The 26,452-nt window shown below is 39.3% G+C and overlaps 1 protein-coding gene across 1 annotated transcript in view; it reads right to left on the reverse strand.

Annotated features, from left to right (window-relative positions):
- The window catches only part of rhoq (ras homolog family member Q), a 51,316-nt gene extending 41,788 nt beyond the window's left edge, over positions 1-9,528 (reverse strand). Inside the window, exons 1-2 of the mRNA XM_022670342.2 lie at positions 9,083-9,528; positions 5,426-5,484 (exon numbers count right to left, since the gene is read on the reverse strand). Of these exons, the coding sequence (XP_022526063.2) occupies positions 5,426-5,484; positions 9,083-9,224 (201 nt within the window). The 5' untranslated portion in view covers positions 9,225-9,528. The remainder of the gene's footprint in view (positions 1-5,425; positions 5,485-9,082) is intronic.
- Between the last annotated feature and the right edge of the window lie 16,924 nt (positions 9,529-26,452).

Below are 26,452 nucleotides of genomic sequence, written 5' to 3' on the forward strand. Positions count from 1 at the left end.
GAACAATATCAGGATTCATGGGGCTGGAATTGTGAAAGAGTTCAGGGTTCAGGGAGCATGAGATCATCATTTTCACACATGGATTGAGAGAGTTCACCACAGAGTCCAGATCTTAACCTCATTGAGAATCTTTGGGATGTGCTGGATGGAGAAGAGCTGCTTTGTGCAGTGGTCAGACTCTACCATCATCAATGCTGCTGCAAGATCTTTGTGTAAAATTATTATCGAAACAATGCCACAGTGAATGCATGCTGCAATCAAAAAGGTGGTCCAACCAAATATTAGAGTGTGTGCCTTTTGGCTAGGCAGTGTAGTATAAAACACATACTATACGATATTTTTTAAAATCTGAATAAAAGAAACCTTTTTTGCAAGTTTATTGCAATCAGAACTGTGGGATCTGTGGGTTACCTTTTAAGTGTTACTGTTTTGTTTTGTCATATCGTCTAGCCATACTGCAGGAAAGAGACCAACAGTAATTATCAGAGTAGTGAACAACACACATGGAAATCTTGCCTTTGTTCTCTACAGTCATCAGCTTTAGCTGTACTGGGGTCCGTGGACCCACCCTCTTACTCCCAATCTAAATGAGTCCTCTGATCATTTGATCAATCACAGTCGCTCTACAGTTTTAAATAGAACCCAGCTGTGTGCGGGGAACCAGAGCGCCGAACAGCTTTTGGGTTTCAAACTGCTTTGAAACTAAATCCCAGCATTTGGCCCTCCCTGACCCCTCTCCACATCTGGCTCACTCCCCACATTTTCATCCCTTCATCTCCAGGCCTCTTTAAAGAGCGTTCTGAATGAAAAACAGCAGCCATGTCAGATCCGGCCCCGCTCTGCTTCACCCAGGAGAGAAGGTTCAGTCTCCGAGCTCCTCTTATACACAACTAGGCCCGTTACAATCATTCTGACAATACTGTACCAAATTTTGAAATAAGCATTTTTCCTAACCTCTGTATTTTTCATTTTCATTTGGACTGATGTATGACAGCATCAAAATGGCAGAGAATCAAAATTGGCCATACAGATTTAGGCCAAATGTGGTTTACTTTATACTCAGCAACCAAGGTGTTGGCAAATGCACCTCAGGTAGAATCCTATGCAACCAGGGTGTTGGCACAAGCGGTATGGGAAAATTGCTGTATTATACTCTGCAAACGTAGTGTTGGCACAATCAGCTTGAGCCAATTCCCATACTATACTCAGCAAATAGGGTGTTGGCGTATTCACCTTGTGCTGATTCCTATATTTAACTCAGCTAACAGGGTGGTGGTGTATTTGCTCTAGCATATATATATATACTCTGCAAATATTCTTATATTATACTCTGCAACCAGGGTATTGGTGCATGCAACACAGTCCAGTTCTCCAGTTATACTCAGCAAATGGGGTGTTGACTCAAGCAGCTCGAGCTGATTCCTATATTGTACTCAGTAATCTATAATCTATAATTATACTCCTACTATACTGAGCAACTGGGGTGCTGGTGCCTTCAACAAGGTCCGGTTCTCCTATATTTTTTAGCAAATAGGGTGTTGGCACAAGCAGCTCGAGTCTATTTCTATATCTTACTTAGCAACCAGGGTGTTGGCACACGATAAGCGAGGCGATTCCTATATTATACTAAGCAACTGGGATGTTGGTGCATGTGACACGGTCTGATTCTTCTATTATAATGAGCAACTGGGGTGTTGGTGCATCCGTCACGGCCCTATTTCTCCTATGTTACTCAGCAAATGGGATGTTGGTACAAGCAGCTTGAGCCGATTCCCATATAATACTCGGTAAACAGGGTGCTGGTGTATTCAGCTTGTGCCGATTAATATATTATACTCAGCACACGGGGTATGGGTGCATGCAACATGGTCAGATTCTCCTATTATACTCAGCAAATGGGGTGTTGGCACAAGCAGTTTAAGCCAATTCCTATATCATCCACAACAAATGGGGTGTTGGTTTATTTTGCTTTGGCCAATTCCTACATTATACTCAGCAACTGGGGTGTTGGCAATAGAGGTGTGAGCCAATTACTGTATTATACTCTGCAAACAGTGCTGGCACAAGCAGCTCGGGACGATTCCCATACTACTCTCAACAAACAGGGTGTTGGCGTATTCACCTTGTGCTGATTCCTATATTATACTCAGCAACCGGGGTATTGGTGCATGCAACATGGTCTGATTTTCTTATTATACTCAGCAAATGGGGTGTTGGCACAACCAGCCCAAGCCGATTCCTATAATATACTCAGAAACCGGGGTGTTGGTGCATGCAACACAATCTAATTCTGCTATTATACTCAGCAAACGGGGTGTTGGCACAAGCAGCTCAAGCCGATTCCTATATTATACTCAGCAATGGAGGTGTTGGTGTATTTTGCTTTGGCCAATTCCTATATTATACTCAGCAACTGGGGTCTTGGTGCATGTTACGTGGGCCGATTCTTCTATCATACTCAACAAATGGGATTTTGGCACAAGCAGTGCAAGCTAATTCCTATACTATACTCAGCAACCGGGGTGTTTGCACAAGTTGAGTGGGTCGATTCCTATATTGTACTTGGCAACCAAGGTGCTTATTATATTTGGCAAAAGGGCCGTTGGCTGCAACAACTTGGGTTTTGGCACAAGTGGCGTAGGTCAATTACTGTATTATATATGGCAACCAGGCACATTCAACGTTTGGCCCAGATTCGAGCTGAGCATTTGTATCAGAATTGAGCTTATTTATTTAAACCAGAACTGATGCAACTCAGACTTATAATAATTCTTGCTTTTGCTAATAATTTGTTTTTCCAAACCATGAAAATAGCAATCTTCCACATCAGCTAAACTCTGACAACAACAATATATATATATATAATAAAACTGTCAAATACAGAGATAAAAGACTTTGTTCTGACAGTAACCGTAATAAGCAAGCATTGCCTTTACTACAAGCCTAGGGTATAACTGAGTGATTTGTATCAAATTGAGTAACATGTCCTAACATTTCTGCTCAGATTACATAGAATATTAGTATTTTCAATTTGTCCCAATTTCATTCACTCCTGGGCCCACAGTTATAATCCGAGCTTGGAAGCCTAAACAAATCTATTGGACACATTAAAGAGAGTGTGGTCACAGTGTGTAAATCAGGGAAGTGGCCACAATGCTTCCCTCTGGTACTGAGTTAACAGCAAAAGTGCAACCAGATGATCCAGAATGAGGATCTGAAGGAGCTCAGGCGCTCTGTGCATTAATCAGCAGTATACGCTGTGTCTGAGCGCTGGGTTTGAGAGGAAGTCATTTTTTCTTCTTTCTTTTTTCCCATTCTTGGAAGGTGGTCTGCTTCTGAGAAATGATTCTGTATAGGTCTGATGCACTAATGAGGAATGGGAAGAACTCTTGTGCTGGGTATAGGCCTTTCATGTTACACTATTGCTCACTATGTTGCGCTATATTATTCACTCACCCATCCAAATCGTTACATTTAGATGTTTCGGGTGTTTCAGTTACTTCCCTGGCCACATGTGACATTTTCATGCTGTGTACATTGAGGGAAAAGTTTGGGGACATTCCTTTCCGTTTCCAATAAGATTAGACAGCAGTGCAGAAGCTCCATAAAGACATGGATAAGCAAGTTTGGTTTGGAAGAACCTGACTGGCCTACACATACCTCTTTTCCACCAAAATTGCTGGTGCCGGAGCTGGAGCCAGTTCCTGCGAACCTTTTAAGAACCGGCCCGTGTTTCCACTGCTTCAAGGAGTCACTCACTACGTATGTAAATGTGGGCATCAACAGAAGTCAGGGGACGATTTGAAAACAATTTAGCGGAACCCGAGCTTGAGAACTTGTGTTGCTATCGTGGACCACTGTTGATTCATTTTTATTCATTTAGCTGCTTCTGCTGCTCTTAGCTGTGAATGGAGGTGAGGTTTGTAAACAACTTTGCCCCAGAGACGCTACAACGCCCCGCACTTTGGCCGCTTGCGTCACAAGTTCGCTGGTTCCAAACCAGCTAGATTGTGGGGCCAGAACAGAACCAGCTTTTCTGGCCGAGAACCTGTGATTTTGCGGTGGAAACGCAAAGAACCATTTGGAAACCTGGCACCAGCACCATGCTCTTGGAAAAGCGCCTACAGAGTCCTGACCTAAACCCAATAGAACAACTTTGGGATGAATCAAAGTGGAGGCTGATGGCGCTTCTTCACCACCATGGAACCGGCACCACTCTGGTTCGCAAAACTAATTTTGAAACAAATTAACCCACCAAACCAACCGCTGCGTTTCCACCAACAAAAGTTGGTTCCGGAACCAAGAACGTTCTTTTGCGATGGGAACCCAACAATACTGCCTTCTTCAGCGCGAACCGTGATGACATCTGCTTGTACAGGAGGTTTTGACAGTTCCACTAAAACTGGTGGAAACGTGGGCTGATGCACTTAAAAGCCGCACGGTTCTTATAAGCCAGAACGAAACTGGTTCAAGAACCAGAGTTCTTTTGGTGGAAAAGCTCTATGAGAGCCAGGCCTTTTCTTCAAACATTAGACTCTGACCTCTCAAATGTTCTTCTGAAAGAATCAGGAGTCAATAATTCCCAGAAACACACTCCTAAACCTTGTGGAAAGCTTTCACACATTTGTTGAAGCTGAAGGTAAAGGTGAACAGATATCATATTAAACTGGATGGATTTAGATTTAGACGAGCAAATACTTTTGGCAATATAATTTGCTATTTAAGAACATTCTTAGTTATAATACATTTTAATTATAGACCAAACAACATATTGCAAATGCACTGTTATACACTAGTATTATAGTAGTATATACTATATTATTACAATACTACATATCGTATTTCATTATTGTATTTTTACTCTATTTTATTTTTTATTTATAACCGTGAATATGAATATGATTTTGTTTCACCTTATGTATCAAACATGATGTAAAATGACAATAAAATCTCCTTAAATTCTTGAATCCTGTATGACCAGGCTAAACAACAATTTCTTCTTTATTTTAGAACAAAATGATTTATGTTTGTTGAATAATATGACTGCATTAACACTCATTTAAAGCAGCTCAGGTTGGTCAGGATGCTCACAGTTCACAGTAAAGTGAAAATCTGATGACTGAGGGTCTCATTTGCATACGGCAGCCCTCTGCATCGGTACTGCAATAATGATTAACAAGCGTTATACTGCACAGCCCCACTGTTTACACTAATCACCTGTTGAGTGACTCAGAGACTGAGCCGTACTGCAGAGGCAGAAGCTGACACTTCCCTCCGCTGATGAATTTAGGCACATAGGTCAGCCTGCTCTGTTGTCAGGGATAGAGCTGTTGTCACTTCCAATAAAACACAGGGACATCAGGCAGCGAGAGAGAGAGAGAGAGAGAGAAAGGGAGAGAGAGAGGCAGCAGGATTCAGTCCCTACCTGACCTGCAGTGTCGTACAGCCCAAGGAGATACTGCTTTCCTCCCACCGTCACGCTCACTGTTAAAACACATTACAGAAGGTTACTTTACAACACAATCTAATAGCTACACTAATACATTACATTAGAACCTTAATAGCATAAATAATATGGACAGAAGATGGACCAAAAAATACTTGGAATGATGGCCAGAGGTGAATCAGATGTGGATACCATACATATATACAGCTCTAGAAAAAACTAAGACTTAATACTTAAAATGATGAGTTTCCAAATTAAAAACCTCTAGAATAAAATAAAGAGGAAGATGGATGATCACAAGCCATTAAACCAAGCTGAACTGCTTGAATTTTTGCACTAGGAGTGACAAAAAGTTATCCAAAAGCAGTGTGTAAGACTGGTGGAGGAGAACATGAAGCCAAGATGCATGAAAACTGAACTTATACTTGTTTTGTTTTTGCATTATTTGATGGCTGAAAGCTTTGCATCTTTTTTTGCAAGTTTTCTACAAATAAATGCTTTAAATTGTAATATTTTTCTTTGAAATTTGGGAGAAATGTTGTCTGTAGTTTAAAGAATAAAACAAAAATGTTCATTTTACTCAAACATATACCTATAAATAGCAAAATCAGAGAAACTGATTCAGAAACTGAAGTGTTTTCTTAATTTTTCCAGAGCTGTATATATACAGAGAAGGACAACATATCAATATTTCACTGTAATGTGATAAACGTTGTTATCAACGAGAAGATATTTATGGATATCATTAATACTTAAAGAACTCTGACCCAAATCCTAAAAATCATGTTTTTATTGAATCATGTGCAGCAAATATATATGATAAATACTTTGTGTTGTGAAAATGTCTTTAAATATTGTGATATAATATTTGTACCATGTCACCCAGCTCTATTTGTGGTGGCTTTAATACTGTTCATATCGTATCAACTGAAATTGAGAAATATTTTGTAAATATTTTAGATTTTTGCAATATCTTAAAGTACACAAAATCCATATCATGATACTACTGGTATGCAGTTTTAAATATTTAAAACTATTTTTTTAAATGACTGTCTATCTTTGCAGTTTATATTCATGCACTAAATATTATATACTTTTTTGTTCTGAGGTAGAATTTTATTATAATATATTACATTATATATGGTAAGTATTTACAGCAGTATTTAATGCTGTAGCTGTCTGTTACAGATCTAAAACGGCAGCATTGCACACACCTTAAAAAAACTCAAATCTGTCCCAAAATTCAACCACTTCAACAACTACAACTCAACTACTACCACAGTAACCTTTACAGCAACCACATCTGGCCACCTCTGGCCATTATTACAAGCAGTGTGTGAGCCAATGTTAAATTTCCAGATGTGACCCAATAACAAGCCACATTAATGTTGCTATCAGGGAAGACGAAATAACGGCAAGCTGGCACTGTTGTGTGTGTGGTTTCTGCACTAAAAAAGTGTGTGGGGGGAGGGGTGTTGGTGGTGGAAGATGGTAACACACACCAACTGCCTTCCTTCCTTCCTTCCTTCCATGAAGCCAACAGGTGGTTTTGATCACAGGGGCAACAGCAGACAAAGCCTGAGTGCCACTTCAGACCAGTTTCTTAAGCATTTTTAACCATATACATGACAAAAGATCAGTTCTCTGCTTTACAAACCCAACTGAAGACCTACTTTTGCTGGTAGATGGTTCTGGAGGTCTAGGTGGTTAAGAAGCTGGTAATCCAGGCAAAACCATACTTTATACTGATAAGACAATGTCAAGCTTGGTCATACTTGGTCATTCTTGGTCATACTTGATTGAGGACCAGCTAAACCATCAACTCAAACAAAAACACCTCAAAATAGTCCTTGATCTTTGTCTAGGTGGTCACCCAGGAAAAAAAACATATTTTATATTGTAAAGCTAGCTGGTTAACCAGTTCACAAGCATATGGTTTGTTTAATGTGGGGGTTTCGGTCATGCTGGTTAACCAGCTTGGTCTTGCTACTCAGCCAGCTTGGTCATATTGTTGATGATGGGTCAACTAGCATGGTCAACCTTGGTCATAGTGGCTTAAATACCAACAGAAAAAGGAGATTAAAACACTGTTTCATGTATTGTTGGTCAACCAGCATGGTACACAGTTGGCCATACTGACTTGAAGACCAGTTAAACTACGAAACGTGAACAAAAACATACTTTATACTGATAAACTAGCTGTTCAAACAACTTATGACCAGCTTGTTCATGTTGGGTCAACTAGTTTGGTCTTATTGGTCATGCTTGGTCTAGGTTACTGAAAAGCTGTTCATCCAGGCAAAAAACATACTTTATAACTAGCTGTTCAACCAGCTTGGTCATACTTGGACATACTGGCTTGATGACCAGTTAACCCATGAAACACAAACCAAAAACATGCTAAATTAGCTGGTTAATCAGCTCTTGACCAACATATCTTATGTTTCATTTGGTTTTGGTAATGCTGCTTGAATAGCTTGGTCTTGTTAAAGTTGGGTCACCCAGTCTGGTGAGGCTTGGTAAGACTTGGCTTGGTCATACTGTCTTGAAGACCAGCTAAACAATCAAACTCAAACAAAAACCGACCCAATTTCGAATCCTGGTCTAGGCTACTGAAGAGCTGGTCATCCAGGCAAAAACATACTTTATAACTAGCTGTTTAACCAGCTTGGTCATACTTGGTCATTCTGGTTTGAAGACCAGTTAACCCATCAAACTAAGTTACTGGCAAGCATAGTATATATTTTATTTGGTTTTGCTAATACTTGTTGAATAGCTTGGTCTTGTTCATATTGGGTCAACCAGCTTGGTGAGGCTTGGTAAGACTTGGCCATACTGGGTGGAAGACCAGCTTAACCATCAAACTCAAACAAAAACAGACCCAATCTTTGATCTCGGTCTAGGTTACTGAAAAGCTGGACATCCAGGCAAAAAATTTATACTTTATAACTAGCTGTTCAACCAGCTTGGCTTGAAGACCAGTTAACCCATAAAACTCAAACAAAAACACTCTAAAGTAGCTGGTTAATCAGCTCTTGGCCAGCATATTTTATGTTTCATTTGGTTTTGGTATGGCTGGTTGAATAGCTTGGTCTTGTTCATGTTGGGTCAACCGGCATGGTGAAGATTGGTCATACTGGCTTAAAGACCAGGTAACCAATCAAACTCAAACAAAAACACCCTAAAGTAGCTGGTTAATCAGCTCTTGACCAGTATAGTATATATTTAATTTGGTTTTGGTAATGCTGCTTGAATAAACCAACTTGGTCGTATTGATCACCTTGGTCATACTGGCTTGAAGACTAGCTAAACCATCAAAACCCAAACAAAAAAACAAACCCAATCTCTGATCTTAGTCTTGGCTACTTAAGAGCTGGTCATCCAGGCAAAAACATACTTTACACTGATAAACTAGCTGGCTCAACATGTTGGCTGAACCTGTTTGGTCCTATTGGTCATGTTGTCTCAACCAGCATGGTCAAGATTGGTCATACTGGCTTGAAGACCTAAACACACCCAATGCTGATCCAAATCTAAGCTTGTAAACCAGCCACCTTGACCAAGCCATGCCCATTGTCTCAGCAGGGTCCTCAACCCCTGACCCACCAGAGCCGGTGTATAAGTGTGTTTATTTACCTGCGTAATGGTCGAAGACCGTGGGCACGTACTCCTCAGGGAAGGCGTCGTTGGCATAGCTCATCAACAGGCAAGTTTTCCCCACGGCGCCGTCGCCGACCACCACGCACTTCAACATGATCGTGCCGGTCCCGTTTGCCATGACACACGAGAAATCATCATCATCTTCATCATCATCTTCATCCTCACCATCAGCATCATCATCATCATCATCCTCCTCTTCATCCTCCTCCTCCACTGCCTCAGCTTCTTTCTCCAGGCGTCACCAGCGCCCCGCTCCGTCTGCTGCTACTGGCAGAGAGAGAAAAGTGAAGGCTGGACCACCATCTCTCCTCCCAGCTCCCCAAATCTGCCGCGCGGGGGTCCCTGAAGCCCCCCTCTCCACTGCCCCACTTTCCCCTACTTTCTCCGCGCGCCTCACCTCCTTTGACTCTCTCTAGCCTGCACGAGCTCAGGACTCCCGACAGGGGCGGGGTCACAGCTCCGGAGCAAGGGACCGAGGATAAAGTGTGAGAACATAGCTAATAGTGCATCTCAAAAAATTAGAATATCATTGGAAAATTACTTTATTTCAGTAATTGAGTTCAAAATGCGAAACTTATATATTATATAGATGCGTTTATTTATTTTATTGTTGATGGTTATAGCTTACATCTAATGAAAACCCAAAAATCAGTGTCTCACAAAATTAGAATATTACATAAAGACCAATTGGTCTGTGGGCTGTGTGCCAATTCCTGCTGGACAATGAAATCAGCATCTCCATAACAGTCAAACCATCACTGATTGTAGAAACTTCACACTAGACCTCAAGCAGTTTGGACTGTGTGTCTCTCCACTCTTCCCCCAGACTCTGATCCCTTGATTTACAAATAAAATGTAAAATTTACTGATGATCAGTGATGGTTTAATGGAGAGTCATGTCATCTGCTGGTGTTGATCCACTGTGTTTTATTATCAAGTCCAAAGTCAGTGCAGTGTTGGTGTTTTCCTACAAAATCTTACAGCACTTCATGCTTCCCTCTGCTACTGACAACTTTTATGGAGGTGTGAATTTCATTTTCCAGCAGGATTTGGCACACTGCCCACGCTGCCAAAAGTACCAATTGGCCTTATGTAATATTCATTTTTTCGGAGACACTTATTTTTGGGTTTTCATTGGCTGAAAACCATAATCATGAACAATAAAAGAAATAAACGATTAAAATAGATCACTCTGTGTGTAATACATCTATTTAATATATGAGTTTCACATTTTCAACGGAACATTTTCAATTGAAAAGTAACTTTTCAATGTTTCTCTATTTGTTTGAGATGCACTAGTATGTGTGGACACTGATCACAGCCATAACATTAAAAACAAAGTAAGTAAGTAACTGGTAATGTGAAAACATAAATCAAATAATAATTGATTGCCTGATGATGTTATGATGGTATATGTCAAAGAATAGATGTAGATATAGATATATTAGACATAATGTTAGTATAATTCTTATTAGTAGTAGTATTACTACTATCCTACTAAGCTTAGGTTATGACCAGCATGGCAGGGTATGTTTTCATATAAGTTTGATGGTTTATATGCTCCCCAGATAGCAAAAGAACATTGACTCAACATCGTTTTTCCATCTCTAATGCACATTGATTTTACACTGATTCAAAACTGATTCAACAATATGGTATGTGTATATATATGTATTGTATGTATTCAACTACACTTACATTAAAAATGTATACAGGAACTGCCAATTATTTATTTAAAAAAACTGAAAAAATATATTCACACTAAAGTCATTAAAACATGAAGAATAAAATATGGAATTTAGATTTGAAGTACCTCTTGCTTAGATGACAGAGGGGATATACCTGCATTTCACGTTTTGTGGAATTTGCAGATGATCCCTAACACCTTGACGGCAGTCCAATCAGCTGGAAGCGGGTGGGCTGGTCAGGGATGCGCTGCTGTATCACTTTTGACAGCTACTGCAGGAGTCACGTGACCAAACAATTACCTCATACCTTCTGCGTGTGCGCGTGTGTGCGTACGCGAGTGTATGTGTGTGTGTGTGTGTGTGTGTGTGTGAGAAAGAGAGGGAGCGTGAGCGCGCGCGCGCAGGCGTACAAGACTCTGCTGCAGACGCGCCCATAAGGTGGGTTTAGAGATGAACGTCGAGGAGACTGAAGCTCCTCAATCAGGCAAAACACTACCTTTATCCTCCTGCAGAGATCTTTATTACAGTGCAGGAAGCTGCATTTAGAGAGGCTTGCTAAAGCTACGTGTTGCACACTGTTCACTCACACGCACAGTTATACACCGCACTGGGTTTCTTTATGGATGATTTTTTTCATTCATCACACAGTAGTGTGTATAGACCTTCTCGTTTAATGTTATTATATATATTTTATATTTTTCCTTTAGTAAATGAATAGTGAAGTAGTCCAGACTATGAAGGAACACATAAGAAATCATGTAGTAACTTAAAAACACTCTGTGAAGCATTTAGGTGGCTCTAGATCTCATGAACTTATCCTGTGCAAGAGAGGGAACTCTTGCTATTCCTTTTCTGGGGCGCTCCTGATGAGAGCCGGTTTCATCATAATGTTTTTGATGTTTTTTTTTTTTACCACTTCACTTGAGGATACTTTTTTAAGTTCTTGAAATATTTCGTATTTGACTGACCTTCATTTACTTGAGTAGTTGAGTAGCTCTTGTCATAATCTGGATTAGAACATTACTCAAATATTCACTATTCACTGTATACCTGTAACTCTACCTCTTCACTACTTTACAACAACTGATGCTCTCAAACACATTAAGAGACCTGAAAGCCTGAATTCCAGGTGACTGTTGTGTATAAAACTGACTGAGAAAATCCAGCCAAGATGTGCAAAGCTGTCGTCTAAGCAAGAGGTGCTACTTTAAAGAATCTAAAATATAACAGACTTTTTGGTTTGTTTAACGCTTTCTAATCATTTTTTTTTTTACTAAATAAATCCATATGTTTTTCTTCATAGTTAAGAATACTTTAGTGTTAATCTACAATGCAGAAAATGTTAAAACAATGAAAAAACATTCCTCCTCTTTAACTGGTTAAAAATGGAGCTGAATGAGAATTACAAATGCAAAGAAAAACAGTGATAATGAATGATTATAATCATATTTATAAAACTCATAAAACACAAAAATCATATTTTTAGTTTTTGTTATTGTTCATGGTGAGCAAACATGTTCTGTTTCAAAGATATATTTAGATAATCTCCTATTATTTTAATGTATGTGGTATTTTGCCAAGACAGGGTGGATAGTTTTAGCTTTAACTCTTTAAGGTATACAAGGTATACAAAGGATAATATAAGAAATATTAAATGAAATAATAGTAGTAATGGCTGAACATGCAGCAGTACTTGTTTCATTAGTTTCTTAAAGTAAATCAGTATTAAAGTTGTGATGTCACTGGTATCAAACGTCACTGGTTGCTTTCTTAAAGAGGCGGGACTAAATTCACCAATGTAAATATTTGACCAAATGTAATAAAAGAAATCCATAAATAAAGAGGCGGGGCTATTTCCTTTATGATGAGAGGGAGGAAAAGGAATTCTCTGACATATTTTTGAATAGTGTTGTGCTATTAATAGAAAAAATAGCTAAATAAAATATGGTCTATATAAATTTCTAAATATTTATTTAAAAATCATTCTAGTTTAAACATTTTGTCACATTCTTGTCTCTGTGCTTTTTTTTTTTTGCCCTCCTGTTTGTTGATTTACCTTTCAAAGTACATGGCTCTCTCTGTGTTCTCGTTGTCTCCACCCATGCCTTCAGTGCTCCCGCCTGTGTTCATTTGTAGCTCCGCCCACTCATTACCTGTCCCTGGGTGTTTCCCGTTTTCTGTTCCCTCCATGTGTAGTTAAGCCCCTGTGTTTTTATTGTTAGTTTGTTGGTTCTTGTACGTTTTTGTTTTCTTGTCGGTTAGGTTGATGTTCCTTGTCTCAGGTTATTGCTTGTTTTTGTTGGTTAGTTCTGTTTGTTTTTTGTTCATTTCTTTGTTTATTTGATTTTGATTTATAATATTTGATATTATATACTGTTATATAATGATTATTTATGTGTAATTGCGTCCACTCCATGCATCCCTTCCTGCTGCAGCCACTGCAACCCTTATTAATATGTTGTAAACATGTTGTATACATTTGTGATTAATTAAACGGCAAATAAGAAAGCATGTAAGTAAACTTATACTTTTTACACATTTCTTTAAGCTCAGCTGGAGATAAAGCTGTTCCTCAGATGAAGATGCTCAGCAGTGCAGGGATTTGGTTCCAGCTGGGCTGAGCTGGCAGTGCTCGGCGTGCTGCAGCAGCATTACGCCGGGGTTGTGCCCTCTCTGCTGGATTTTATGAGAATTTAAATGATGACTGTGTCCAGATTAAGATATTGGCAGAAGTCTTGGTAGTGTTAGGCTTATCTGATTTCAATAAGCAGCTGTTTGGGGATTAAAAAGAGGCTTTGGAGCTGTGGAGGGAGGCAGAATCAGCTGACTGGTATTGTATATTTGTGGATCTGTACATATTTATTTATTAATCTGCTTTAGGCACAGATTAGGCCTAAAATACAGTAAGAAGCCAGTGTGACTCCGGTGTAAATTTTATTAGGTTGCCTAAAACCTAAAGGGGCATTGTTATGTAACAAATGCATTTCTGATGACTTGCAATAGATCAGAAGGATGACCCTCTTATGAATGAATTTAGCTTAATTGTATTTAATTCAAAATAAAAGCCAAGGCTTTTCTTAATACCTAATTTATTTAATACCTAAAGGGTTAAGAATAAAACAAGTCTCTTAGATGATATTATGTCTCCCTCTTGTGGCAGTCTGAAGTAATTCATAATAACAGCATCTCAAAAAAATAAAATAAAAGAATATCATAAAAAATGCTTTATTTTTAGTTAATCAGTAGAAAATGTAAAACTCATCTTCTATATAAATGTTATGGCAGTAGCTCCAGTATCTGTGTCATTCAAGATTTAGAAAGCAGAAAAGTAATGGACCAGTGAAACCCTGAGTTCAACAAAAAAGTTTTATATAAAAAATAAAAAAAATTGGGAAAAATATAAATCCAAAATCCTCTTTTTACAGTTTCCTTCCAATACTTTCTAAACACGCTAAGCACGGTCAAAAAACTGTGTGAATCTGTGCTCTCAAAACCTTCACTCACTCAGCCAGTGCTCAGGAGCGTCTTTTTTTACACTATCAAAATAAGAGTCCCTTATTAAATTCCCTGTTCAATTAAACTGACATTAAGGTTACTTACATGAAATAACACAAATATTACAAAAATACTCATAACCTAATAAAACAAATATGGAATCTTATTTATGGCTCTAACATATAGATGTATTACACACAGAAATCTATTTTAAGAGTTTATTTATTTTGTTGTTGATGATTATGGCTTACAGCCTATGAAAATAAAAAATCAGTGCCTCAATAAATTAGAATATTTTATAAGACCAATTTGTACTTTGTGGCGGTATGGGCAGTGTGCCAAGTCCTGCTGTAAAATGAAATCTGCATCTCCATAAAAGTTGTCAGCAGAGAGAAGCATGAAGTGCTGTAAGATTTTGCGGAAAAACAAAACTGCACTGACTTTAGACTTGATAATAAAACACAGTGGATCAACACCAGCAGATGACATGACTCTCCAAACCATCACTGATATTATATAATATTCTAATTTTCTGAGACAACCTGAGATTTTTGGGTTTTTATTGGCTGTAAGCCATAATCATCAAAAATAAAAGAAATAAACCCTTAAAGTAGACCACTCTGAATTTAATGCATCTATGTAATATAGGAGTTTCACATTTTGAACTGAATTATTGAAATACAGTCAATTTTTATTTAATTTACTTTAAAATTGGTTAAAGCTGCAACCATTGCTGACTCAAGCACAGCCCATGTTGGCCCCTAGAGAATTTCTGCCAATGGAATACTAGAAAAGCCAGGCTTGAATAGTAGAGACAGTTATAGCATGCGTGTGTGTGTGTGTGTGTGTGTGTGTGTGTGTATAAACTATATTTTATGTTCATCATTAAAGCTTCTACCATTTCCTTGCTTGAAACAAACATGTCAGTTCCCAGAACTCTTTGTGGGCCACCCAGGAAGCTGAGATTTGCTGTACAGCATATGGAAACAAACAAGCTGATATAATTGAGACAATCCAGTAGAGACCATCCAGCTGAGATCAGTTCCAGCACTGATCTAACACACACACCAACAAACCCATACCACTCAGTAACTTGATGTGTGTTACAGTGTACTGGGGAGGTGGACTCAAGTGCATAGTTGTACTTTTTATAATTATTTGATTTTATTTATTTATATATTTGTATTATTTATTTATTTGTGTGTATTTCGTTATAAAGTTTATTGTTAATTCAGGATTAAGTTACTGATGTGCAGGGGCGTAGCAGCAAATTCTGGGCCCTGTACACTCTCAATGTCAGTGGGCCCCTGTCCATGCCAGTACACAATGAACGTGGATTTTCATGGGCCCCTCTTTTTACTCGGGCCCTGTGTAGTCAGGTCCACTTTTCCCCCCACTACCACGCCCATGCTGATGTGCATTGTGTTTAAGCGCTGCGCAGGGTAGTATTTGAACTTCCAACCTAGGGGGCTTCAGGCCAGTGTGCTAAAAAAAAAAGGCGGGAAAAGAAAATAAAGGAAGTGCCACATGGCATGGCTTTAACAAACTAACTCAAAAAGGAACTTAGGGAAAACTTTTTTAAAGATCTCTTTTTGCTTTCTTTTTTTAATTTCTCTTTTCTTGTTACGTACTGTTACCGGTCACCTCTCTACAAAGGTGCGACAAAGAACTGTTGCTTTTTAGACTGCAGGTTTTTATGCTCTCACAACTGAGCCTGGTCAGTGATTATTACCTATTTGATATCTGATATCATTCTGTTGATATCAGCATTATGTACTGGATAGATAGAGTAAGTTCTGCAGTTGTATTTGATATGTGTGTAATATCTGTATGTTACTCTAGTCTTATGTTATTAATGTCAAAGCACTGGGATGTAGTTAGCTACTGGCTTTATGTGGCCTTCAGGCAGTTCTGAATGAAGGTGAATTATCGAAAAAATTATATTGCAGTTATTGAAATCTTTTATATCACAATAAATATTAATATCGAATTATTGTTCAGCCTTAGTTTGCACTAGTGGTACGAGGCCAATGAGTAAAAAAAAGATTAGCCACCAGGTGTCACACAAGTAATGGTGAGCAGACGGACATAATTGCGGGTATCAAATATGTTAGGCAAACAAGATAATCAAACGCAAAACTGAAAGCAAACATGGGTAGCGAAATGTAAAAACAAACAAACAAGACAAAGTTATCTAAACTACAAAAAAAACAAGAAAAAGCAAGACTAAAACTAAAAAACAGAAATTAGAGGTGTGACCTTGATCCACACTCTGTTTATTTAAGAAAAAAAAAACAATTGAACAATTGAATTTGTTATTTTTTTTAGAACAATTCTTTTTGAAAAAAGAAACAAAGAAATAAAAAACTAGGAAAGATGTCTAGTGAGGGAAGATTTTTTAATTGTATTTTTGTATTGCAGTTTCTCCTTTTCTACCACAAAAAATATTTATTTTCCTAAAGTTTTGTTACTGTTTCATTGTTTCTAAACAAAAATGTTGATTGTGATAAAGTATTTTGTACAACATTTGGCAAAATTTTATCCTAGACCTTTTGGATCCTTTGGATCTGTGAAGCTTAAATATTAAAAAGTATTGGCAATACTGGCTCTGCACTGGTAGCGGATCAATAACAGAATTTATGTTATCGCCCACCTCTACAAAAAACATTGAACAAACAGCACAAAAAACCTAGAGACCTGACAAAACAACTCAAGCACAAAACCAATATACAGCATTTGAGGCACACAAGCAATTCCACACTGAACACTAAAACAGACGGGCTTAAATACACGGTGAGGGTGAGGAACACCTGGGACAGTAAACAAGGGGGCAGGGTTACAACAAGACACAAGGTAAAAACACTAATGGCTAGGGCAGGGCTGGGGTGGAAACAGGACAATAACACTGGCCATGTGCTCTAAGATGAGAACATTGGTGGGGGGTGAGTGGGGGGTTGCAAAACAGACTGAAAGGCAGGTCAGAAACAGAAGTAGTGATTTAATGATTTAAGCACATGTTTAATGATTTATCCAAAACTAAAAAAGCAAAATTTGGTAACCAAACTTGTGTTAGAAGTTTGGCGTTAAAATAGGGATTAAGTTTTAATTGATTTGTAAAGAGACCCATTTCACATATTGTTGAAATATATTTGGACTCTTGGACCCTGTGCAGACTTTTCTCCAATAATTCTAACCACAGGTTCTCTCTCTCTTTACACTCTCATCTATTAAAACTGCTGTGTGTGTGTGTGTGTGGATCTGCATACTGAGCTCAGTTTAATGAGCAGTTCAGTTTATATGCCTGTTTTTATTTCTATAGCCAGCTAACTAATATTATGTAATATTTGTCATACTGGCTACATTAAATATAAAATATATACCAAGTATAATTACTTACAGAATGCCACAACTATTAAGCCACCTATTAGGAGTTTGATTGTACTGCAATTTAAAAGTCAAGTAGCACATACAGTACCAGTCAAAAGTTTAAAAACACCTTAATTTTAGTTTTTTTTTATTATTATTTTAAAAGGTTCTGCATTGTAGATTAATACTAAAGCTATCCAAACTATGAGGAAAAAAACATGGACTTATTTAGTCAAGTCAAGTCATTATCAACCGCTTTATCCATTAAGGGTCGCGGGGGGGTGCTGGAGCCTATCCCAGCAGGCATCGGGCAGAAGGCAGGATACACCCTGGACAGGCCGCCAATCCATCACAGTGGACTTATTTAGTAAACGAAAAAAGTGTTAAACATATCAGAAAAAGTTTTATATTTTACATTCTATCAAAATAAGAACCTCTTGCTTAGATTCAACAGTTTTGCACATGTTGGCTGGATTTTCTCAGTCAGTACTTTATGAGGTAGAATCACCTGGAGGAATTCAGGCTTTCAGTTAACAGCTGTGCTGAACTCGTCAAGAGTTAATTACTTTAATTTCTTGCCTTTTAATGTGTTGAAGTCTTGAGATTTATCTCACGCAAATACTGACCCGAACAATGTCAACAACCAATAGGAACGCTCCGGGAAGCAGCAAGGCAAATGTGGGAATGTTTGCGTAACGGGACATGGATGAGACTTCGGTGATGCCTTGAAAACCAGGGTTCTCCTGGATTGTACAAACGGAGGAGAAAGAATAATCTAAAAAAGGAGGAAAAGTATACTATAATAAAAGTATATATAAATAAAAGAACTTTGGAAGTATTTTCAACTGCAGTTGCAGGACCATCAAAAAGGTTATGATGAAACTGGCTCTCATCAGAACCGCTCCAAGAAAGGAAGAGCAAGAGTTGCCTCTGTTGCACAGGATAAGTGGCATAAGTTCATTAGAGTTACCAGCCTCAAAAAACACAAGATAACAAACACCCCTAAATGCTTCTTTACAGAGTATTTTGGATTTTTTAACACTTTTAAGTTACTACATGATTCCTTATGTGTTCCTTCCTTCATATTCTGAATCATTCACTATTCATTTACAATGTTGAGAAAAAAGAAAAAGAAAAACACTAAATAAGAAGGTTTCTCACGCAAATAGTGACATGAACAATGTCAACAACCAATAGGAGAACTACGGGAAGCAGCGCTGGATGAGACCCCGATGATGCCTCGAAAACCACGGTTCTCCTGGAGCGTACAAAAGGAGGAGAAAGAGTGTCTCTTTCACGTGTCTTCCCATTTATAACATGAAAGAGCGGAAAAGCATAATAAAATAAAAGTATATATATAAACATTAAAAATATAAATTATGTTTTTTTATACAACAGTTAGTTCCGACCTCACAATCTGATTGGTTGATAAGTGTTCTAGCCGTGCTGATATTTGTGATAACATCACGGCCTTCTCACACTAAACTTGTATCACTCCGCCCACGCGTTGCAGAGTAACTGTGTATATACACAGTACAGTTTTGAATCATCACCTCCACCGGCACCAGCAGCAGCGTTAGCTTAGCACAGGCTAGCGCTCAAACACGGCACGCTCGCCCACAGCGCTGTCTCGTCTTTTGTGGAAAAAAGGGAAGGAAAACCGCTCGGCTACTGCCGTCTGACAGCCAGAACGGTAACCAGCCAGGCTAAGCTAAGTTAATGCGTAGCTAAAGCAAGCTACGCTAAACTAACCACAGTCCAGCCGGCTAGCTAAAACCAACACGACCCAGCAAAACAGGCAGAAATGCTCAAAAAATGCACAGCTTTCACCTGAAGACGACTCCACGGAGCAGGAGAGGAGAGTATTAGCGTTATTTCACGCTCCTAACGTTACCATCTTCGCTTATTCCTAATTTTGCTTTCAAGCTAACTTTCGTGGTGTTAGTCTGTATAAACCATACACCGTTTTGTAGTTAAGTTTCAGTTCTGTTACAGTTGTTGGAACTACTTTTTGGCGGAAGGCACAGTCCATATTAAAGCATATTCATTCTGAATTTCTTAAAGTTCTTTGATTTATTTCCTTTATTCATTTTGTAAAAAAAAAAAAACCTGTTGTATAAAAGCAATAGAACATTCGAGGTCGTGTGTTATCACGAATAACATCACGTGATGTTATTCGTGATAACACACTCCCTCTCGTGTTCTATTGCTTAATTAAACATAAAATAATCTCAGAAAGAATCTAGTTGCAGTGTTGCAAAATAGTGACTCTGCAAGATCCCCAGTTATTGCAAAATCTTGGTGTGTGACTAAAAAGTCTGTAACTTGTCTTTAGATGTGAGAGGGGGTCAGACTTTAATCTATTAAAAGTCTTTTCAGAGTCTTTTCAAAGTGGTCTAATGTATGCTTAGCATAAGTAAAGAAAAAATAATTTAAGAAATAAGGAGTACGTCAATTTGAGAATTTTTTAAAACTTTGGAAGTATTCTTAATTGTAGTCGCAAAGACCATCAAAAAGGTTATGATGAAACTGGCCCTCATCAGGACCGTTGCACAGAATAAGTTATTCAGAGTTACCAGCCTCAAAAAAACACAAGATAACAAACACCCCTTAATGCTTCTTCACAGAGTATGTTGGTTTGTTTAGCACTTTTAAGTTACTGCATGATTCCTTATGTGTTTCTTCATAGTCTGGATCACTTCAGTATTCATTTACAATGTAAAAAAAAAGGAAAAGAAAAATATTGAATAAGAAGGTGTGTCCAAATTTAAAATGAATGGATCATCCTGCAACTGTGGGTGATTTGAGTAGAGCTCAGTAGGTGGTGCTGTTGATCAGCAGTGCAGTGTTGAGGGAATTCTAAGAAGTGCTCGCAAGGTTGTGTACATCTTGCATCATTAGAAAACCGATCCTTTAACTTTTCTTTACATTTCTGAGAAATGAAGTTTCGACCTGAAGCCATAAATATTAGAAAATATACTTCCCACAAGATTAGCTTTGATTTGGATCAAACGGCACAGAACAGCATTAATAACAGTTCTGAATGTTATGAATGTGTGCTGTTTTCCTCTGGGATGGTTCTGTTTTTTACTCTGATTCGCTGATAGCCGTCTCTGCTGCGGGAGACTGTGTAAGACGTTTGAGAGCTGGGAGGTGTGTGGAGCTGCCAGAGGACTGAGGGATGTGTGTGGAGAGTATAAGGACTAATCAATAATGCATGCATCACTGAAACATGGCCTTTCCTCTTCTGTGGGATTGTAATTGGTCGCCTGAGGCCCACAAGTCCAGTGTCAGACCAATCTCATCTCTGATTCACAGAGTTCAGTTCTGTCTACAGTTTTAAATATAACGATTCCTAAATGGGTCTAGATAGGGGGTCTAAAAAACATATCAATATGCACTAGTATCCAGTATCCAGTGCTCGCCTGCATTGCTGGAGGTCTGTTGGTTCCTTGGTGCACTATGCTCCTCAGCATCCGCTGACCCTGCTCTGTTATTTTACACAGACAGAGCACAGAGTCGCTGTCGTTCCCAGTCTCTTCCACTGTGTTATAATATGTTTTATACAACAGTTAGTTCCGACCTCACAATCTGATTGGTTGAGAAGTGTTCTAGCCGTGCTGATATTTGTGATAACATCACAGCCTTCTCACACTAAACTTGTGTCACTCCGCCGACACGTTGCAGAGTAACGGCGTATATACACACAGGACACCCGCAGCAGCGTTAGCTTAGTACAGGCTAGTGCTCAGCCGCGGCCCGCTCGCCAGCAGCCCGCAGCGTACTCAAACTCCCATAATTCACGTGGCCTTGCCATGAGCACACTGGCCAGTGTTCCATCTCATTCAAAAGACTCCAAATCCCCAAAACTTATGGACTGTTGCTTTAATAAATAATTTATTGAAAAATCTTTACAGGGCCAAAAATAGATCTTCTATGGACTTTACTCCAGATAATTTGTTTATGTACCTGCATGTATACGTGTACACACCTTCACCTTTTCTCATCACTTCCATCTCTTCATTCCTGTCATTCTGCGCTCTCCTCCTGTCTGCTCTGTCTGTTCTCCGTCCTCCAGGCTCTCGGCTGTAATTGAGTTTCCTTTGTTTTCCTCCCTCCGCTCCAGTTTTTGTGTCGTCTCTTTTCTGACACTCGTTGAGAACAAAGCGAGAGAGCGAGAGATGAGCTAAACAGGGCGATGGGGGCGCTCACTAGACTTCATTGAGTGCCACTTGCCCTTTACACAATAGATAGACGTGCCATGTGTGTTTATCACGGCGCATCTCCCTGGACAGTGGTCAAGAGTAGACCCAGTGCTTTGTTTCTCAGGCTCATTAATATTAATGAGGATATTGAGCATGCAGGGGGTCCCTATGCAACATGCTCCTTAGGTCATCATCATCCTCTTCAGTGCAGCCCTATGAATATTTTGCAATTAGGCTATTAGGATATTCATTCATAGTTGGTTGCTGTCAGTTCAGTTTCTCAGTTTCTGAATCAGTTTCTCTGATTTTGCTATTTATAGGTTTATGTTTGGGTAAAATTAAACATTGTTGTTTTATTCTATAAACTACAGACAACATTTCTCCCAAATTCCAAATAGAAATATTGTCATTTAGAGCATTTATTTGCAGAAAATGAGGAATCACAAAAGACTTTAAGTGTTTACTTTAAGTGTTTTCTTTGTCTCAGTTTTTGGTTTCCTTTTTTGTTATGTCTAAAAATAAATATGACTTGCATTTGCATCCGGCCTCCTCCTCCTTGTTACAATATGTATGTTTTTCAAAAGTAAATTTGTTCGGTTTGTATTCTTTATATATATATATGTTTTTACCATATGTGCATTATAATTCCGTGGTGAGATCTATAGGTTCGACCCGGTTAGACCCAACCTGCCAAAACTCGAGCCGAGTGGAGGTTTCCACCTGCTGACTAATGGCCTGTAATAACACATTTCTCAACACTGAATTCCTCAGAACTCATACACACCACAAAGGAAACAATAGCGGGGTCTCAAATTACACTGCAGTCCGAGCTTCCACTAAGCAATTTACTCTGTATTACAGTCCTTTCCCAGTAATGATGTTGTGAAGAGAACAGCACGACTGCAGGACCTCACTGCTAAATGCAATCTTCCTCTCAGATATCCATCCACACACTCTCACACTCACACACTCCGCAACACACTGCACACTCCCCCCCTCACACTTGTGGAGTCACGAGTGCACATTGTTAATGGATGTTTTTTTTTTTCACTGGATTCAACAGAGCTGGATACACACCTACTGTTCATCCAGTAGATAGAAATTCTATACACAGTCACTATTTTAGTGATCAAAAGGTAAGTCTTAAACCGTGCATCGTACAGCTTGATTTAGGGCATGTCATTGTGTCTTTGCTATGGTAACAACGGGAAAAGTACACCTTGTGCACCTCAAAATGCAAAAAAGGCATGTACTAATTCTCTTAATCAATCATGAGTGTGTTTTGTACGTTACGTGAAAAAAAAAAAACAATCAGGGTATCACCTGCCATTTGCTTTTAGAGACAGCTGCGCTCTAGATAGCAATGAAAAAACTGACTGTTGACCTTTGTCAGGGTTCAAAACGATCAGTTGAACACGTGTTTTCTGTTGCCAAGATAGCAATACACCAGAAATGAACACACCTCATTTTCAAACCACCATGCCCATCAGTGTAGATATTTGACCGATTTGAACCCTGGCAACAGTCAACCATCAGATGTTCATTGATATCTTGGCATAGCTTAAAGAGAGTACACCCTTCCTAGTTACTCACACACACAAGCACTGTTGCAATTTAAGCGATAGACTTAGACTGTTGGTGAGATGTAAGATAGCAATGAACATCACAACATGCCTTCATTATGTTTTTATTGTGATGTCCCAATTAATTAATTAATTAATTCATTCATTCATTCATTTTTAGCACTTTTCTATCAAAAGATCTCTTGTTCTTGAACCAGTTCTGATTAGACCTAAAAACTGTGGTGCTTTTCAGCGAATCAGCCATGTTTCCACCAATATAAGTGGAACCGTCAAAATGTCACATCATACGTCATCAACAGAGGGCACTGCACAGTGGCGGTGCTTTTGTACAAACAGACACACCCACAGAAGCTGTCACGATTCACATTGAAGTATCTCATATTCTTCGGTTCCCACTGTGAACAAATGTTCCTGGTTCCAGAACCTACTTTCGCTGGTGGAAACACGACAAACCAATTTAAAATTAGGTTCACTAACCAGAGCAACGGTGGAAAAGTGCTATTTGATGGCTTAGTGGCTAGCACATTCACCTCCCACCCCTGGGGTCTTGGGTCCAAGTTAGGGCTGCCCGATACTGGAAAAAATGAACATTGCAAATGTTATTTTTTCAACAATATATAGCGCGATATTAGACAATGCAGATCCCATGACGTCACCAGCCCGGTGATGCGTCTGCTCCCGGACCGATCAAGAGCTAAATCATCACCAAGCTCTCACAACCAGAGGAAAACAGCAAAACAACTGTTATCAACCCTTTAATCAGGCATTTAAATGGCTTTTTAAAAGGTGAATAAGAGCATTTTCTGGGATTAAAAGCATGAATTCTGCTGTAACTGGAAATATCTGCGCCGCAAAACTGTGCTGGACTGAGGTACACAGCTTTTGACACATGCCCAGTTTTCAAGCACGTGCCCAACCATGTGAAAGGAGGCCATGCGGTTGCCTCCTGTTTACTCCAGCCCCCCCCCCATGCGCTTCTCAGGCAGCAGCAGCCTGTCACTCACACAGACACAGAGACAGCACTGTGTATCTACTTCTTGTGTCAAGAATCAAAATATTGCAACACGTCCTGCAATGTGACTATTGCGCATGCACACATCGCAAAGACGATGCTTAAACGATATATCGTGCAGCCCTAGTTCAAGTCCTTATCTGTGTGGAGTTTCCATATTCCGTGAATGTGTTTGTAGTACATGTGTGAATGCAGTTCGTCTCTATTGTGTCCAAGTGTTGCAGCACAAAGGCAGGAACCCTTCTCCAGCAGCTACGAGCCGGGCATTGATGTAGAGCTTTCTTCCTGCTGTAATGAATCTACACAGGGCTGCATTAATACATCACAGTGAGTGAGGAGCGTCATGGGGAGTCATGTCGGAGAGCTCCCCCCGCAGTCGTGCCCGCAAAAGAAACAAGAGGCCATTTTAATATTAGAGCAGCACTCCGCACCACGCTCGGCAGGCCTTATGAGGGAAGGGCCATGAATTTTTTATCCGCGTGTGAAATATGGAGTTATGTTTTATTGAGAACATTAAGTTTAGCACCAGATCATTGTTCACACCTACAGAGACCGGCTCGGCCCGCGAGGAGCACTGGGCGAGCCATGGCCGAACAGACGGTGATGTTGGGGTGATGTAAATATTTATTTCGATCTTCCTCTAAACCTCGCCAGATGTCATAAATATTTAAGAGACTCACTTGATGCATTGCTCTGGATATAGATTTTCTTGCCGTGATGGAAGAAAGAGAAAGAGAGATAGGTTGATTTATTATTTTATGTTAGCGATGCTAAAAAAAAAAAAATATCACTTTTTTTGTGTCAAAACAAGCAGTTCAGCTTACACTGTTGGTTGAGTCTACAAGAGTGTAATACTCTTAATACACTTTGGAGTAGACCATAATAGATTTGTTACTCATTTACAATCATTTACATCATTCTATATATGCTCATTCCACCCAAAATACAACCCTATCCGGAAGGAATTAGTTTCTCATGGGTTAATTTTCTCTTTTATGGGGAACCTCTGTGATTTTATTCCCGTCTGGAACGACCATGTACATGTTTTTCTCAGACGTGCACTGAGAAAATGACAGGCTGAATTATCTCCTGTTGCTGAACTGTTTTTCGTGGTCCTCCAGTAATTTTATTATTCTCGTCCAGAGGCACATCTCTGAGTTTCGTCACCTCGTGTTTCATAAAATAGCTATTTGTCCACTGCCGCGCACCATAATTACACTTCGGGCGGGCGTTTGCATAGAGATCCACATACACAAACACAACAGCGGGTGGAAATGGAGGAGCTACTGAACACGATGTCATGTGACAGAGAAAAAGCCTAAAAAAATTGCAGTCCGGTTGCAAGAGTTTTATCACTGAGTAGTAATTCCATCCATATTATATAGGAACTTGCCTGAACCGCTTGTGCCAACACCCCAGCTGCCGAGTATAATACGGAAACTGGCCCAAGACCTTGGCTACCGAGTAAAATATGGGAATTGGCCCAAGCCACATGTGCCAACACCCCAGCTGCTGAGTATAATATGTTTACTGGGCCAAGCCACAAGCGCCAACACCCCAGTTGGAGGTTATAATATGGGAACTTGCCCGAACCGCTCCTGCAACACCCTGGCTGCCTAGTATAAAATGGGAATTGGCCCGAGGCTCTTGTTCCAGCACTCCGGTTGCCGAGTATAAAGTACTTTTGTCTGCATGGCCTATGCCAAGTCTCTGTCGATGCTGTCAAACACCAGCTGAGCTTGGGTCGATTCTCTATGCTATCTGGGATGAGACACAAAATCAACTTACTATTGGTTGTTCAGTATTTTGCACATCCAAACACTATAAAAAAAAATGAATAAAAAATAAGACACCAAATTCAGCCTACACTAGTAGTGTACTCTACATTTCTGTAGTACTCTTTGTAAAACAACAAAAAAGCCCTCAATTAATTCTTGAAAGCAGCACTGTGTATATATACGTGACTTCACAGCAGCTGTTTACTCAACCTGATCACA

This window comes from Astyanax mexicanus, chromosome 15, assembly GCF_023375975.1.
Source record: "Astyanax mexicanus isolate ESR-SI-001 chromosome 15, AstMex3_surface, whole genome shotgun sequence".
In the NCBI taxonomy this organism is placed as follows: domain Eukaryota; kingdom Metazoa; phylum Chordata; class Actinopteri; order Characiformes; family Acestrorhamphidae; genus Astyanax; species Astyanax mexicanus.